This window comes from Hydra viridissima, unplaced genomic scaffold (genome assembly GCF_058129835.1).
Source record: "Hydra viridissima isolate aposymbiotic clone 2 unplaced genomic scaffold, HvirCarnegie_v1 scaffold_3, whole genome shotgun sequence".
Taxonomy (NCBI): Eukaryota; Metazoa; Cnidaria; class Hydrozoa; order Anthoathecata; family Hydridae; genus Hydra; species Hydra viridissima.
The window spans coordinates 2,303,741-2,322,591 of record NW_028324302.1 but is presented as its reverse complement, the minus strand read 5'-3'; the positions used below and the strand labels follow the sequence as shown (position 1 = coordinate 2,322,591).

The window sequence follows — 18,851 nt, the reverse complement described above, 5'->3', positions numbered from 1 at the left end:
GCAGGAAGAGGTCTTTTTTACATGAGCAAAAATGGGAAAGGAATGAAGATAAAAACTTTAGGTGGAGAAGGATTGTTTATCACCCCATGGACTAAAAATGTTTACGGTGATGGACTCTTCATTAAAACTGGAAAAGGCTATCAATCTGCTGGAGCTGGATTATTACTCGGACCTAACTCACCCTTTAATAGTATACCCTTTTTAGGTGCTATTCTATGAAAATCGCTTGTTAAAAAATTCGGATAAACTTTTTAAGAAATTAAAAAAAAAATGATCGACTTTCAATGGATTGATGTAGAAGGAATTGTTTTACCTAATGAAGCTTTAACTAACTTTCAATTGATAAAGGCTGCTAAACAGTTAAAATTAAAAAACTTTCAAGGTGTGTTTGTCAGGGATGAGTTACCAAAAAAGCCAATGAAAAAAGAATGTGGAATCGTGAATACGGGAGATTCAAGCACTGGTGGATTTCATTGGGTCTGTTGGTATAAAGACGGAGACAAAAAATACAGTTTTGACTCTTATGCCCAGCCTCCTCTTGTCGAGCTCGTTGACTATTTGAAAAGCCCTGTTTATTATAACAGCGAGAGAGTTCAGTTTGGTGATACGTCTTATTGTGGTCATTTGTGTCTTTACATCTTAAAAAAATTGAATGAAGGTCTTGACTTTCAAGAAGTTATCAATACCTTGTGGTGAAATTTTTAAAGAATAAATTTTTTTTAAAAATAACAAACCATAAACGTTATCCGATCTCATCATCACGATGTTTACACCGAAGAAATCAACAAAGTCGCACTCAGCGCTAACGATGACAAAAGACACATCTTGCAAGACGGTATTCACACCCTAGCCCTTGGACATTACAAACTAAAACCATGCTTTACATTTATGAACTATGATCAACTCTTCAGTCTAGAATAAATTACGAAAAAGATACAGTTTTATACTTCTTTGCAGGTTCCGGCATGATATTAACAATGAGATGGAAATCTAATAACATTTTTACATTTTAAAAACACAATACCATCTTGAATTCCTTAAGTATGGAAAAGTATCAATGTCCCAGAATCCGCATATTGTAGTAGTGATAAAGCACTAGCAAAAACCTATTGTCTTTAACAGCCTGAAGGCAGTGCAGAAGCACCTTGAGTAGGTATATAAAATAAGTAAAATGAATTGTTTTACTAACTGATAATTTAAGAATTAAAATATAGAAATAAAACTAGACTATCTACCTCGTTTCCTATTTCTTTTTGTAAAGAATCGGACCTAAATGTGAACAGGATACTAAAATAATAAAAAGGCAATTGTTTAAACAGAGCTCATGAAAAAATGTACAAAACGGCATTTGCAAATTCGCACAAAAGCGAGGTTAACGAAATAAATTTAAAAAGTAATTTTTTTTTTTATTTCTTAACGTTTTAGTAAATGCAATATTAAAACTGAATTCATGTATATTGGAGTTTTGAATCAAAACCTTGAAAGAAATCGTTTTATTGCTCTCTTTTTGTTGTGGAAAATACAAATATTCAAATACCTTTTAAAATTAATATTAGGAAAATATGCTAATCTAAGTTAAGAAAAAGCTGTTTATTTTGTCCTCTACAATTTGCAAAGAGGTAAAAATAATTTTAAAAAAAGGCTCTTCATTTAATTATAAAGAAAATCCAGGTAGCCGACTATTTTATGAGCATTGATTCAAAGCATAAATATTTTTAATTTAAACAACTCCTTCGTAGTTTTTAATTATATTGAAGTGTCAGACGGCAATGTTTTGGAGCATTTATCCTCTTATAGACCTATAGGAAGTCAAGCTACAAATGCACTTGTTGTCACAATTTTAGTCTTCTTAGACAAGCGTTGAATTGATATAATAAAGCTTAAGAAGACAGTCTTTCGACATAGCAGTAATTAGGTCAGAATGCTATATATTTTAAGATTTTTTCAAGAATAAATCAGTTGAGTCAACATTAGATTTTGAAACCACTTTTTAATTTTTTACACTTACTGTTTGATTACTATGACAAGAAGGCAAATGAGAACAACAACAATGGATTGATGAAGCCAGATGTTTACAAAAAGAAACAAAACAATTATAGTGGCTCTAAAGAATTTGTGCTACAAGGAAGAAAAAAATTAAGACCGAAACATATCTGCCATAATTGGAAAAAACTAGCCACTGAAAGGTTCAGAGTTAATTATAAGTAAGGATGTTGATCAGGAATATTTCAAAGGATAAAAAATTTGTATTTCTTTACAATTATAAATTTTTAATAAAAGTTTACAAAACTGAAACTACTGAGAAACTGTTATCGATTTACACTAATACTTTAAACGAAAAAGTAAAGATAAAAACGTACTTGAATTTGTTTTCGCCGTTTTCTAACCAATGCTATAATTAATATTAACTGTCTATCAATTTGGCACCACTTTAATTAACAGTACTGTAAAAAAGTTTTGATAACTAGTACCTGGCTTTCTAATTTATCACTTAACAAGATCTAAGGTCATCTTGCATATATGGTGGAATCAAAAAGGTGTGGTGTATTATGAGCCACTAAAATTTACGGAAATTATCACTTATAGCTATGACAACTACCTTAATTTAAGCCAACTATTGAAAGAGAATTTCCTGAATATGTCAACGGACACAAGATCTTGATCTTTCGATGTGGTAATGCTATTAAAAGGCTCCTGATTCTGTGAAAGATGGGATGAAGATGATTCTCAGCGCGGTACTGTATGAGGGAGGCTTTAGTCAAGAGTACTCAGGGAACTAAGGATAGGAAAAGAGAGTCTGGGTCAGTGATGTACCGTCTCCTAAGGTTTTCGAAGTTGCACAAAGTGTAATCTGGCGTAAGGATCCTGTTGAAAAAGGCGAAACAACCTTTGTAATAGCGAGAGGTTAGAACTATTTTGTGTTATCTCCCATTTTAAAAGTTTGGAGAAAATGGGTTATTAATTTTAGTTAGTAATAATTACTTTTAAAATACGCTTTATTTTATAATTTTTTTTCTAAATAACTTGCTTAAACATAAATTATTTAAAGCATAAGTTATTATTTCTTTAAAAATTAAAGCTAAAATTTTAAATAATTTTTACTTTTAGAAAAATCAAAAACTTTTTCCCAACGTTTAAACTTGGAGATAGAACAAAATAATTCTAACCTCGCGATAGGACGCTATTGAGGTGGGTTTAAGAGAAATCAATGTACCCAATCTAAATTGTCCTAATAACCTTTTTTTGGTTAAAAGAAAATGAGGTAGAGATGTACCTTAAGGAACCTGCTATACCAAGAGAAGAGAATTTTGTGAATTTTAGAAGATTAATAGGAAAAAGTTGTCAAGTCTTAGTAAGCTTAAGAGGTAATCCGTCTCAATTCCTGCTGCATTGGCAATTTCTGTAAGGGTTTTTTGACGGAAAGACGTTACAAAAATTGTACAACAGTAGTAGTATTTTATTTCTGATAAAAATTCTAACTAAAAATGTAATGCGGCGTTCCTGAAGGTTTCATTCTTGGCTCACTTTCTTTTTCCTAATTTATGTCAAAAATGTTTCAAATGTTTTCGATCTAATCAAAAGTTTGCAGGTCCAAATCTTAGAATTGCTCGAATAGAAGCTCTTAGAATCTGCTCTTAGAAACGAAACTGACTGTTCAAATAAATCATCGTTAAATGCAAAAAAGCATTTTTTTAGAGTCATTTTAAAATAAGTTATTTCATAATAAAACCTCTCTAGAATCTCGACTTTTTGGTTTGAAACCGTTTAGTTAATGGCTATTTGGAATGTTTTAAACTCCTTAGCTTATATTTTTGAATTGTTATTTTTTTTCTTTCACTTGTTTTATAACTGCATTTTCTAGTGATAAATTAAACTGTTTTAGAATTTATACCGTTACAATCTACTTTGCCACGGGGCAAGCTCTAAAAGACTTTTAGAGGGGTAAGCTGTAAATGTTTTAAATATTACACACTAAGTTTCAACATATGAACATTTAAAAAAACTAAAACAAACCTAAAACAGTTTGTTGAATAAAAAAAAGACCTTTAAATAAGATCATGATGCAATAAGACGAGTCTTTTAGCGGCAGGCCACTACGTTTCGAAAAAAGCCTTCGTTTGCACTTGTTACAAACAAACTTTTTGAGATCCTTGCATCACATAGGTTTGAAGATAGTATTGTAATGGTGTTACGTGAGTTTTAAATTTTGTATCATGATATGACGTGTTAAACACCAATCCAACTTCTTTTTTTTTTAATGTATATATATATATATATATATATATATATATATATATATATATATATATATATATATATATATAATGCATATATGTATATATATAGCATTTAGAGGACAACAAATAAAAAAAGAAGAAAACTGAATTTTGATTTTATAACAATTTAATGTAGATATTTAAACCTAATTAAGATTTAAAACAGTAATAAACAAGTCAAAAACTGAATGATTATAGCATACAAACATTAAAATATTGAAAAAGTCAAACATTCAAGAAATTGCTTATTATCGTTAAAAGTTTTATCAAGTGCATATAAAAAAAAATACGGTTTAGGGTTTTAAACTGAATTTCTTTCTATTTTCCTCTTAAACCAACTATAAATAGTTATTTAATTGATTAATGGTAGTTAGGTTATCGTAAAACCTATATGAAAGTTAAGATACTTAGAAATGTGTTAAATGAGTATGAAAGGCTCTAGGATCAAAGAGAAATACCGCGCAGATTATTACTTTTAGAGAATTGCGTATGAAAATATTTCAAACGGTGGTATCCAGGGTTAGGAAGGTAAAACAAAATTGCTGAACGCGTGAACAGTCTTACATCTCCTCTAGTTGACCCAAGGTTAAATTTCTTGAACTCACCAAAGGCTTCAACGACAACTGTGTAAAACGTGTTTAATTAAATAGAAATAGAAACATTTTACAAAAGTATTACTGCTTATACTAACGTTAAAAAAACCAGTCCGACGCACAATGGGGCAGAATTCACTTTTACTGGACAAAATTCGTAACTAATTTAATGCTAGAGCTATATTCACTAATATTAGTATGAGTACTGATATGATGTCTGCGCTCTTTATGAAGGTAATACAATCTCTCTAATTCGAATCTCCTTAATTCGAAAACCTCCGTAATTCGACTAAATGTAAAGTCACGTGAAATGCGCTTAAGAAACTCTTTTGTTTAGCTTTCTATAATTCGAATCGCAATAATTCGAAAACATCCATAATTCGATTGGATTTTTCGGACCCTTTAGTGAGAATCTCTCTGTAAATCGATTTTTTTATTTTCTTACGTGTAAAAAGTTCGTTAACCGTTGAGTTCTTTTTTCAAATTTCGAACGTTTTGAGTTTTTGAAAAACGATTTATATGAACTATTATCTTTTGTTTAAAAAACATCATGGCATCAAAGAGATCTCTGACATCATTGTAAGCGGGGTAGATGTTATATTCTTTCTCCAAGGCTCGTCTGCTGAATATTTAGTTGTTTTATCTGTATGTGAAATATTTAAAACGTTCTTGGCAGCAATAACAATAGATTCATCTCTAAATTTTTTATCAGCAGCAAAAAATAATTCATTAGATGAATGAGATTCAATTAAACAAGATACACGACTTTTTTTAGTTTTATTAGAACTATTATCAAATGCAACTAGTTTTCGACCACGTCTACTTGCAGTTGGTTCATTGTCTTTTTTTCTGACCATTAAATATTCATTAAGCCAGTTCACAAACTTCTTTTCAAAATTTTTGACAGTATAGTTTGCAGATTTCCACTTTTTCTTATACAAATAAACAAATCGTTAAACAGCATATCTAAAATCAACGTCTTTAAAATCAGCAAATTTTGGCTGAATAAATTTCAATATATCTACAGTAATATTTTGTTTTGAAATACTATGATTGTTTTTTTGGAGAAAGTTATGAATGTCTAAGTTTAATAAAACTATATCTAAATAATTTTTGTAACAAGTATTTTTTGTTTAAAAGTTTAATGTTATAATATATATGCCGCCTGGACTACTAATACTTGTTAGTAGTTAAGTTACTGCAAGTGTAAGTAATTAAAAGTAATTAAACTTTTGTTAGTGTTAGTTAATTAAATTACTAAAAACTACCGAAAATATGTTGTTGCTATGCTATGCAAAGTAAGGTATCCATAGTAACCAAAAAAAATTAACCTCATAAGAATTGTGAATCTCATTTAAATACATACCCCCAATAATGTGTACTTAGCGCTAGTAAAATACTGTTAAAACAACGTTAATGTAAAAATGAGTTGTTGCTATGCAAAATTTAGTACCACAGCAACGGGGATTTAAGGGGACGAGCAATCAATTGAAACTCGATTGAAGCATCATATAGCTCAAATATATATAAGACAACACATGGCAAACTGTGGTAATTATTAGTTAAAGTGCGGCAAAAAATAATTTTCTTAAGGAATTTTTTTTTTTTAATCTGTGATTTTTAAAGTGTAACTGAGATAACATGCTATGACGAATTTATTTCACACATTGGTTTTTCTTATCTCTAAATATTTTCGAATGACATGTCCATTTTTTGTTTCAAAAACGTTGATGTAATTGAAATATAACACAACGTTGATGTCACCGTTCATTACTAACTTATAATTTTTTTTTTTTTTTTTTTTAATTTCAATATTCAAATGCTTAGAGTCCTGGTAACTAAGGGATTTAATATAAATTAATTATCAGTAAATTTCTCCTAATATATATAGATATTAAAATTTAATAAATCTTCAAGATTAGAAAACTAAAAATATTCCCATTTTGTCCACCTACTGGCCCACTGTGCGACGGCCAGAGGTAAGCTTGTAGATTAAATTGGTATAAAGAGAGAACGACGTCATCTATGGAAAAATTGGAAGGAATCGGGTTTCAGTGGGTAAAACTTTGATTTAATAAATAGGAATGGCTCTCGTTAAAAGATTTAAGTTTGAAAAGTAATGCGATTGCTTTACCATAACCTGGGTAGAAAAGTGGCAGTGGAAGTATTAACTTTTGGGGCAGCTTTAACTTTAATGGAGCAAGTTAGTGTAATATCTATATAGGTCGAATCAATCAATACACCTGTATAGAGGCACTCGAGAATTGCATGATTCCATCAGCAGACCTTCTGATTGATCGAAACAAATGAAAGCAGTTTCAGCGTGGCTTGTGGGATGCAAATGAAATAAATTTAATACAAGAAGCAGTTCAGTCACAAAATTTGAATTCAATAATTAGGGAGTCTTGTCACGTGACATTTTATCGCGAAAAAAAATATATCGAACGTTTTTGAAAAACTTCGTCCAAAAACCGCAACAAATGACTTTATGTAGGTGTCGAAGAATGAAAACCCACCCATGAAAATAAATAGTATATATGTATATATAGATGTTATTTTTTTTAGAAAAGGTTGCACTACAATAATATTTTTGGGGACATCGTTTTGCTTTAGAATTGATAAAGTTATTTAACTTTAAATGTTTCAGTTTTGTTTATATACAAGTAAATTAAGCTAATTCTTTCGTCCCCACATAAAAATAGATTCTGCAACTATTTATTTATTATGTCAATCAGTTTTTTTGTTTGTTTTTGGCAGTCTAATAGGGTGGGTTTTTTGTTTTCTAAGTGGAAATTTTATAAATTTCCCCCGTCTTTAGATATTTTATTGTTTACGCAACTTTTTACGCAAGAAAAAAAAAAGATAAAGTTTTTTTTTTCGGTGCCAAAAGTTTAACGAGAAACTTTACGGAAATATTTCATAAAATGTATACGAATTGAAAATATTAAAACACAAATATCTTTGGAACTAAATAAGCTACAGAAGTGGTTGAAACCATTTTGAAAACAAAATATATTAAGGAATCCAATGCATTTTAAATAAAAAAGACTTACATCGGCTATAAAAATTGCCTAAGCTCCCTACAATAATATCTCTTTCGGGTTGGATCAGTCAAGGTCCAAATAAGGTTCAAATGCATAGGGAAAAACCTCAATGAATGGGACAGTTTTAGCAAAGTGCTTTTTAAACGTAGATAAAATTGTTTAATATATATATTTAAATATGTTTGACAACCACCTATTCTTGCTCAATGATATAGTAAAACAAAAAAATTGGATTTGCATTTGGCTCTTGGTAAAAAGAGAGTTTTATTGGAGCATGGCATTTGTCCCATTCATTAATTATGTCTCATCGAATGGGACAAAAATTAAAGAATTAAAAATGAACGTATTTAATTCAATCATTTTTCAAATTAGTTTGTTAATTGTAAATGTAGTTAAATATATAGATACATATATAAAGACCGCACAAAAAATATTTTTAACTTTAAACTTTTTAACTCTAATTTAATTTCAATCAAAGTAGAACTTTCTCATTTTAGAATATTTTATTTAGTTATTTTTATTTGAGTAAAATATTACAGTATAAAGTGTGTAAATAATACCCATTACCCATGGGGGTAAAAGTAAGAAACTGCAGCTTCCCTCTGTTGAGCTGTAAATAATACCTTACTAAATTCATTGAATTAGTAGTATTTTGTCCCATTCAATATGCGCATCACTTTATCCAAAAATGATTAGTCACACCAAAAACACCATTATTTAAGCTTGAATGTTTTACACATTGTAGTACTAGACTGCTATCTATTTAAGGATGGAATTTTATATCATATCTTCAAAAATTGCTGCAAAATCAGAAAAACAAAAATATTTTTAAAAAGTACTTTTTACATTCGAAAACACAATAACATCCAATGCCATTATGGTCATAGCGCAATAGGATGGATGAGTCGGTCAGTTGATTTCTTGCTTTTATCACTCTTTGTTACAGGAATTTGAATATCCTTACATCGTTGCTTCTATAAGAATCTGAGTTTGTCCCATTCAATAATCGTCCCATTCATTAAGGTTCTCCCCTACCTAAAAGAGTATGCTGGGATAATTTAGATAAAAATTTTCATGATTATTATTGTTGTGCGAATTTTGATTTATTGCATATTTCTTCATGATATATTTTTGAATTATACATGTTTTAATGATTTAATTATTATGTTTAACAACGCTTTAAAATATCGTTTTTTGTTTTAGCATGACGTCATTTAAGAAGAATTTTTCATGAATGTAACAAAAAAAAAATCAATACCTTCTTAAGTTTTTTCTTTGTATTATAAATTTTTTTAACACTATTTTTTTTTAGGTACAAGTGTACGAAAATTTTGGCCCACAAAGTTCATTAGGTTGTTAATAATATCAATTTTTTTTCAAAGGTTTCTAAAACCGTCAGTTTTCTGTTTCTAATTTTCAAAAACCGTCGGCTAACCGTCGATTTTCCGTTTTGAAAAAACTGCTAACGACAAAATAATAACATTCAATCTTTGTGATCTTTTAATATGCGATCTTTAAATAAAAAAACAAATTCAAAGCTTTTTTTGTTAAAATTATGACACTTTGAATTACTTCGTTATAAAAAAATTTAAGACATTTAATTAAATATTTGTTAAAGATTTATCAGAAAAAAGAGAAAGAATTTTTGTACATGTATTTTTGCAAACCGAGCGAAACCAATTTCTACTGATGTGGAACGTAAACATGTTCCACTTCAGTAGAGGTTGATTTGATGCTTAATAGATCATTATACAATCTATTTAAGTTTTTATCATTTATCAATTCAGAAAGGTTATTTATGTCAAAGAGTCAAGCAACCAGTTTTCCTGCGGTGGCAATAGTATACTTTAAAAGAACATTTGCAAGATCTTTTAGACAGCGTGACAAATTCAACACACCCATGTTAAGTCCATTCGTGATTTTATCTTTTCTTAGAAATCTAAACTAATTTTGTTCTCAAAATCAGCTCTCAAAATCATTTTCAAAGAATGAAAAATACAGTACCTGCTGTTGACAAATCTATCGCAGTTTGGAGTGCAATCAAATCATTAAAATCTGTTAATTATATCAAAAGCTAATTATACCTGTTAATTATGTTCAACTCCGTGAAAGCTTCCAAAAAGGGAATGCTTTTTTTTTTTGAAAAGTGGAGTAATCATTGTGGAAATCGAATTCTAACTACGTTTGACGTCTAATTTTAGTGTCGAATTCTGTAATTAATTTTTTTCTGTACGAATAACGTGTACATTTCTGTACGTGATTACATGATTGTGCACAGAATATTTTACGCGTTTAACGATATCGCGTGCGTATTTAAGTACGCTGCGATAATCAATATCTTCACCGTAATTCCCTTGCTCTTCAAATTTTAAATCTATGATATCCTTAAAATTACCACAGCCATATAATACGGTCAGAATCTGTTGTTTGTCTCACCATCAGTTTCAAGTTTTCTTGTATTAAGCGTTACAAACACCCAACGAATGTGATTTAAAAAGGACTGCGGAGCATTAGGAACTTAACGCGTAAATTTCTTATTTACCGCTACTCCATTTTGACCAGATTTACATATATCCTTCTCTACAACTCTTCCGAACGAATTTAAATTTTATATCAAATCCATGTCGCATACTCATCTATCGACTCACTCAAATTGTGTTCTTCACCCATTTTTTTTCTTTAATTTCTACAACCATTTGTTTCTTCTTATTATTGTATTCTTCATGATTTTTGTAACAGAACTTTCATTTCCTGAAAGAGTGAATTTTTTTCGCTGAATTACACATTCCAAATTGATGACGTTTCTAAAAACGAGATCATGAAAATGTCACTTTTCACAACTCAACGATTTTTTTAAATTTAAACTTTTGCTTACCATAAAGAACAATTTACTAATTTAAAAAAAATTTTATAAAATAAAATTGTAGTTGAGCAAAATTAAAGAACTTTAGTACTGTTACTCAATTAATCGGAATAATTTTTTCGCATTTTTATAGCTGCCATTTTGCATTATTCTCCCGTACTTTTCAAAGCTGATCCTAACGAGGTCTTCTAAAGTTTATGAAATATCTATTTTAGAAATTCTAGAATCAATTTTTTTCTTCAGAGGTATAATTTATGTATTGTACATATATATTATAAAAATTTATGCAGAGCTTATACGTCTACATTAAATGTTCAATTTGCATATTGTGAGGACGGGGTTTTTATAAATTAATTTAATGTTTAAGTGTTTGATTTGTGAGAAAGATGATGATGGTAAGGGATCAAGGAAGGTTTGAGCTATAAATTTATGTGGAAGGGGTATTAGGAAGATTGGAACCGAGGTTGATGGTCTGGGGATTTCTTGGTTAGGAAAAGGCAAGGTTTGTAAATAGTTTGGTTAGGAATGGGCAAGGTTTTATCTAAAAGATTAAAGTTACTTTTGCCGTCCTAAGTAAATTTTATCATACAATATATTTCAATAAACGTTCTATTAATGTGTAATGGTTAGCACACTTTCATCCATTAAGTTTATAAAATACAAATAATGCTCTTTTACTCTACTTGTAGTGCTCGATACTTTTTTTATCAACAAGCTCTTCTAGCTTTAAACAAATATCTTTCTTTTTAATTAAAAACGGCGAAAATTCTATTTATTTCTTTACTTTTTCTGTTTTATAAACAATTTCAAATTCTTTAGAAATAAAAACTCATCCTCTAAAAATTCTTCTTAAAAATCTTTCTTAAAAACTTTGACTTCTTCTCTTCATTTAAATAAGAAGAGGACCTTATCCTCCTTCTTTTTCGTTTATTTTAGAAGTCCTTTTGCTTCTTCATTTCATAAGAAGCCCTTCTTCTCACTCTTTTTGTTTGTTTGTTTTTTCAGAAGTCCTTCGTAACTCTTTTTTTATGCTTTTGTAGTTCTCCATTATTATTTGTTTCGTTGCTATATCTGCTTATCATTAATTTACTTTACGGGTAAGTAAGTCTCTGCGTGTACGTCTTCCCTTAATCACTGTTCTTATTTTTTTCTTCATTGCGTTTTATCGTGTTATCATTTATTTTTATGACTGGGCGAATAAGCCTCCGTATGTACGTCTTTTCGCTGTTTTTAACTTTTCTCCCTCCTCACAATATCATTATTAATCTCTGGTAGGTTAAATATCTTTATTAGATTGTTAAGATATTTGTGTGTGTATGTCTATATACTACAGACAGAAAGTTTATGGCAGGATAGTTAAATGGTAGAAATAAATTAACTGGAAAAACTAACAAGTATTTACATAAACATATCTGTCGATAGTTTTTATATAAATATTATGTATATCTGGGCATTCTTTACCGTGTAAAACATCAAGATAAATTGATGCAAGGATGGAAGATGGATGCAAGAATGAAAGAAACGATTCAATCAAAATCCCCTTTGTCCTATTTCTACTTTATGATGCCTCCACTTGAGTATTTACCTTCAACTTTGGCAAATTAAATTAAACTTTGTTATGCAAATCGATTTTTCTAACACTTTGTTATTGCAGTTATGATAATATTTCAACTGAGTGCTTTTTCAATTTACAAAAACAATACTAAAAGTTTTTCAAAAAAGGTGTACGTAAAGGTGTGCTACTGTAGATTTTAAAGAATGTACATCACGGCTCCAATGAAAACCGCGCTCATGAAAACCGCGCTCATGAAAACCGCGCTCATGAAAACCGCGCTCATGAAAACCGCGGGACTGAGGAGTAAAGCGAATGATTAAAGGTCTGAAACACATAACTCAAAAATATTGAAATTTTTTTCAAAAATTAAAAGTATATGTTTGAACTCTAAAAATTCATTTTAAATAAAAAAAAAAGAAAAATATACTAAAATAAACTTTTTGATTAATTTAAAAAGATAAAACGCTGGGTACGCAAATAAAATTTCATTGGCGTCATAAACAACTTAACAATGACGTTAAGTTTGCAAATCTATGAAACCCTGAACTATTTACCCCAAGTTACAGAGAAGTACAAAAATGTAATATTGTATATTAAAAATCTGTTTTTTCATGAACTGCTATTATAGAAAACTGAAGAAGAAAAAAAAACAACAGGAAATAAAAAAAAAAAACCCAACTGAAAGAAGCGCTAAGTTTTAAACTTAAAAAAGCTGAAATAATTTTAGAAAAAAAGAATTTTTTAACAGCACGAAAAAATCTTAATGTAATTCCCAAACAAACAAAAAAAGAATGGCGTCGGCGTTTGATTTACTACAGACAGTCTCACAAGGTCAACTTGAAATATTCTTTGTGAACTAATAAAACTAGATGACACTTTGTGACTTCTAACAAAGAAAATGTGTACATAGTAATTAAGCCGTCATATAACATACATTTCTAGCATTTCACGAGTCAATAAAGATATTTATCAAAGACAAACGTTTTGCACTTCCAGCTATTTTAAATACGAGACATATAAAAAGGTGTGTTATCACCTGTAAGTATCAATTAAACAAGAGAAAATATTTATCTTCTTTATCTAATCCTAATCAAAGATCCTTTTTTTTTGTCGAATTTGCAAAAAAACCTCGTTGCATAATATCTGTTTCATTCACAGACTTAGTAACTTTTGTAAAGTCTAAAAAAATTAAACAAACAGCTTAAATATAGCTCCTTCTAAATTTGCTCAGTTATAATGTTATGAACGCAACGCTAAGTATTGATTTGGTCATCAGTTGAGAAAAATCTTTTGAAATTCTGAGTTGCTAAAACATACATAATAAAAAAATAAAAAAGTACAAGAAAAAAAAAAAAGAAAAAAAAGAAAAAAGAAAATGAAAAAAATATAAAAATAGATTTTAGTGGTAGTTTACGTGACTTTAGGTCGTTAAAAGAATAATCCTTTTCATATTAGAGTTGTGTGAAAAACGCCTTGACAGTAAATAAACTGCAAAAATGTCCCAACTACTGCAATTCTTTAAAATTTTCCTTACAGCTACTGTTGTTTTGATTGAGATTTGTATTGAGCGTTGCGAACTCTAATTGCATTAAAATAGAACAATTTTTTGCTGTTACAAACGCGTTAAGAACCTTCTTTAGCGAAAGAAATAATTTACTGCAAAAATTGTTTAGATGATTACTTTCTGATTAGTATGTAAACTACTTCATGTGTTAATCATAGTCTGGACATGGTTGTTAAAAAGCACTTTGCATTTTATAAAGTTTAAATGAACTTTATAAGTGAATCTTGTAAATAACTCACTACTTTGGAGAATTTCACAGAAGTTGTGGCTTCCGTAACAGCAATATTTTATTGCATAAAGAATTTTTTGTTGCGTAACACATTTGTATTAAAACGCTGCCTCATTTTCCACGAATTGTTAAGTTAATTTTTAAAAGTCATACTTCAAAAGTATGATTTGACTCATCTTTCTGCTACATTTTGATGCTTTTCCTCATCTATCAAAATTTCCAGTTTTTTTTGGCAAATAAAAAAATCTTCTTCTAATTTTGTTACAAAAATCAGCTGTCTATGAAACTTTATCTCTTTCCGAAAGGCCCAAAAGTGTGTTTATTGAAATATTAAAAGCTCAAAGTATTGTCACATGAATGCCGTGTATGAATTTATATAATATAGTGGTAAATGCTATTAATAATAGAACTGCTTTTACATAATTTTTGTTAAGCAAATAGTGATTTTTTAAAAATTTTTCTAGATTTTTGGTTCTTACTTGATTGGACCAATATGTTTTCATTTTGCAATGACACTCTGTTTTCCTGGGTCCGAGTTTAAACCGCGTGACTTTTAATACAGGCTCACCCTGTTTTATGATCATATTTGAAGTTTTGAACTATTCTGAATCAGAATTTTTTTCTAGAAAACTTGGCTTGATATCTAAAGTTAAAATATAAGTTCTTAACTTTAGACATAAAAGCGAAGTTGAAGTCTGAAGCTTGGACTTGGTACGTACTTTTATAACTATTTTAAATTGTGTTTTCTTTTTAAATAATTTTGCAAACAAAAGCAAAGTTTTTAAGTTTTAAAAGCTATTTTTTAGTAAAAATCACTGCTTTTTTAAAAAGCAGACACATGTTTTTTCCAGCTAAATGTCAAGTTTACCCGCCTTTTTTTTTTGAGAAAATCTGGTAACTGTGAAGCTAGACATCTTGGCATTAATTAACAAAATGATGTATATCAAAATGTTTTTTAAACAAATTCCATGTCAGCTATTTTCTATTATCGTAAAAGTGAAGTTGGGAACGGAAAAGTTTTTTTTGTAAACACTTGTTTTTCATAAAATTAATCGAAAACTCATTTATATCTCAATTCTCAATCAAAAATAAAAAAAAATGCTAATTTTTTTATTTAAATTGATGAACAATGAAAGCAGAGTGTGTGACCAGGATATGCTTTCATTTTTTTGATGTGTTTTCATTTTTTAAAGTGCTTTCATTTTTGACGTGTTTTCATTTTTTTTATTTTACTATTTTTGTTGCTGAGTGTAAAAATAAAAAATTATTCAAATTTTTTAAATTTGAATTTTTAGATTGAAATAAATGAAGATAGTGTACAAAGTGTCTGAGAACTCAAACCAGTGCTAAAACTCATAAATCAACGGGGAAAAGAGGGGCGGTTATCGCCTTGCAAAAATATGGGTCGCCGTATTGTGGCATCTAAAAGTTATTCAATTTTAGTAATAGCTTCTGTTCTAGGTAAGCAGGTTAATATTTTTGTTTAACGGCTGTTTGGTTACCATGGCTATTAAGTTCCACCGTAATTAAACGTTTTAAATAACAGGTGTTTTATTACGTGGTTTTTAAGACAAACTATTAAATAGCCAAATTTTTTGCAAGCACTTCATAAATATTTTAATTCTGAGAAGCAACCTTATTTCGGTAAAAAAAAAATTTCCTAAAGAAAAACTTTCGCGTCCTTTTTTATCACGCACTGATGCTTCCCGATTACATCCGAAAATATAAGTGAAAAACCATATTTTATATCAGACACCAACGTGTTTCAAAATGTTTAGCATTAAAGACTAATGAAATCTTCACGCAAAATCTATTCCTCTCTAAACTATGGGTCTTCTTCTGTTGTCTTCAGTTGATTAATTGGTACAAAATGGCTTTGGTATACTTTTAGTACAAAATGGCTTTACTTTTGTAAATATCCTATAAAAGTTTCTAAATCCTAATTCCGCGCAAATCGTAAAAAACACAAAACTTGTAAAACCGTTTAAATAGTCGGATTGTCTCAATTGAATTGTAAACCTGAAATAAAAGTGACTTAATTTGAAGAAGATTAATTTCAGATATTCTTTTCGATCTCGACGCTCCGGTAGCGGTAAGGATCACTCAAATTCAATAGGCTTCATTCAGTTGGCTGGAGGCAGCCTAAAACCGGATATCAAGACTAAGAAACGAGTCTTTAAAGGATTGAAGTGGAATAAGTACAGCATTAAGATAGTTATTCCATTTCCTCTGCAATTAAAATTTTTCCTTAAAAATTAAAACATACTGATACTTTAGCTTGGAGATGAAAGGATCTCTTTAGAGGTCCTTTCTTCTCCAAAGGAAGTCACTCCTTTCTTCTCCAAAGGAAGTCACTCCTTTCTTCTCCAAAGGAAGTCCCTCCTTTCTTCTCCAAAGGAAGTCACTCCTTTCTTCTCCAAAGGAGGTGCACTCCTTTCTTCTCCAAAGGTGGTGCACTCCTTTCTTCTCCAAAGGAGGTGCACTCCTTTCTTCTCCAAAGGAAGTGCACTCCTTTCTTCTCCAAAGGAGGTGCACTCCTTTCTTCTCCAAAGGAAGTGCACTCCTTTCTTCTCCAAAGGAAGTGTACTCTGCAAAGTCACTAAATATTATCTTAATCATGAGGAAGCAAGTTTTCAAGACAAACTAAACCCACTTTAAATTTTTCAAATTTAAAACAATTTACAAGAAAGAAGCGGAAAGTTTTGAGTTTTGATTTCAAATTATGTTTTTATTTATAAATTTTGCGAAGAGACCTAACTTCAGAAGCAAAAATGCACTTTACACGTCTGAGAAATCGAGCGAAAATTCCAATATCACCAAATAAAAAGGTAAACCCAGGTTTAAAATTGATGGCCAAATGCGTTTTTTTTTCATTGGTGGTGATTTAGGTTTGACAGATTTCTTTGCACTACTAGTATTGTTTGTTTACAGTTTCCATAACAATGTCTTCGTCGCCTACAACATAATGGAACTTCTATAAATATTACACTAGGGAACATCTCGATTCTCTCAGGCTAAAAATTTTAAAAATCGCCATTAATGAAAAGACTCTCTTTTTTGTAGCACCACAGCTGATTGTTTAGGGGAGAAAAATTTTGTCATTTTGTTTTTTTGAACTTAAAAGCAGTGTTCCTCGTGCAGTGAGTGCTACTTACAGCATTATACAAAGCTGAACTCTTATCTACCATGTTGTTGGGGCCAATTACCAATCGTCTGTCGCAGACAATAGTCTCTCAAAAAATTGTCGTGGAGTTTTCACTTTTAGTAAAGAGCTCTTGATTAGTCTACTTCAGCTTGATGGCTCTAGATCAACCTTAGTAAGGGTTTCTACAGTACTGACATGTTTCTTCTTCATGTTTCTCAACCGATTGATCTTGAGAGTATTTGTACGGATAGATCATCAATGCGAGTGCTAGATCCTAACAACCGTCACGCACCTTTTGGAAGCCCCCCTAATTTTAACTTTATGTTTCATTTTACTTTGCCGAAGTAGCTCGGAGATTCACATTAAAAAGAAATATCTTTGCATAATATCTGCGTAAACAATATCTTTTTTATAAACAATTTTCTATTTTATTAAAAATGTTATGTTTTATATAGGTATTATTTCATGTCAAGATTGTGACTTCGAAACAGGACTTTGTAATTGGACACAATCAAATAAAGACGATTTTGATTGGACAAGAACTTCCGGTCAAACTACATCTCAAGGAACTGGTCCTCAAACCGATCATACATCATTAGTTAAAAATATTACAGGTAACACTATGATATCAATAGTTCTTACTGTAAGGTCTGCGTAATTTACTTTTTTTAAGCACACTGTCTAAAACTTAGTTTAAACAATGGTGATTTGATGTTTTAGTAAATACAACTGGTGGTAATGCAAAGGGAGCACCCTGTGTTTTCCCATTCAAGTATTTGAATAAACTAAACTATAAATGCCTACCATATTTTGGTCAATCATGGTGTGCTACTGTTTTTGATTATGATGCATCAAATACCTGGGGGATTTGCCAACCTGCAGGTAAATTAGATATTTAGTTTTTTGTTTAGCTTAGGTCAGTTTGTATCATACAGATCTTTACATCAGCTTTGTTTCTCTTTTTAAATTATGAATTACAATAAAAACTTTTAAAGTTATTTCCTATATTAAAAGGTTTTTATGTCTACATTGAGACCAACAGTCCTCGAAAGCAAGGTGACACTGCATCATTGATATCCCCAGTTATTAAAACTGGACCAAAGTGCTTATCATTTTGGTATCATATGTATGGGCTTTCTATAGATACACTAAGTGTATTCACTGTTCAAAATGGTAATCGTAGTAAACCTTTATGGAAATTAACAGGAAACAAAGGTGATGTATGGCAGCAAGCAAATGTAACCATAAGTACCAGTATGCAATTTCAGGTGAGGTACCTATTCTAACATTTAGTTACTTAATTGTTAGTTGTGTATTTATTTGGTTTTTGCAAGTTTGAGATATTGAGTTACTATTAAACATCAGTTATTCTTTTTAGATTGAATTTGAAGCTATTAGAGGATATGATTACAGAGGTGATATATCACTTGATGATATTACAGTTACAGATGGTTCATGTGGTGAATTAAAATCCAACTCATCTTCCAATCAAACTAGTTATGGTTAGTTATATTTATGCTTAATAATGCACTTAAAAAAATCTTTTAAAAATATCTTTAAAAATTGCTCTAAAATGCAAAA

At 30.0% G+C, this 18,851-nt stretch overlaps 1 protein-coding gene across 1 annotated transcript in view; it reads left to right on the top strand.

Moving 5' to 3' along the window:
- The first annotated feature begins 14,645 nt into the window (after positions 1-14,645).
- The window catches only part of LOC145201403 (MAM and LDL-receptor class A domain-containing protein 1-like), a 50,839-nt gene continuing 46,633 nt past the window's right edge, over positions 14,646-18,851 (top strand). The window contains exons 1-6 of the mRNA XM_090082748.1: positions 14,646-14,836; positions 15,421-15,586; positions 17,726-17,884; positions 17,991-18,152; positions 18,285-18,538; positions 18,649-18,772. Coding sequence (XP_089938874.1) covers positions 15,526-15,586; positions 17,726-17,884; positions 17,991-18,152; positions 18,285-18,538; positions 18,649-18,772 — 760 coding nt within the window. The 5' untranslated portion in view covers positions 14,646-14,836; positions 15,421-15,525. The remainder of the gene's footprint in view (positions 14,837-15,420; positions 15,587-17,725; positions 17,885-17,990; positions 18,153-18,284; positions 18,539-18,648; positions 18,773-18,851) is intronic.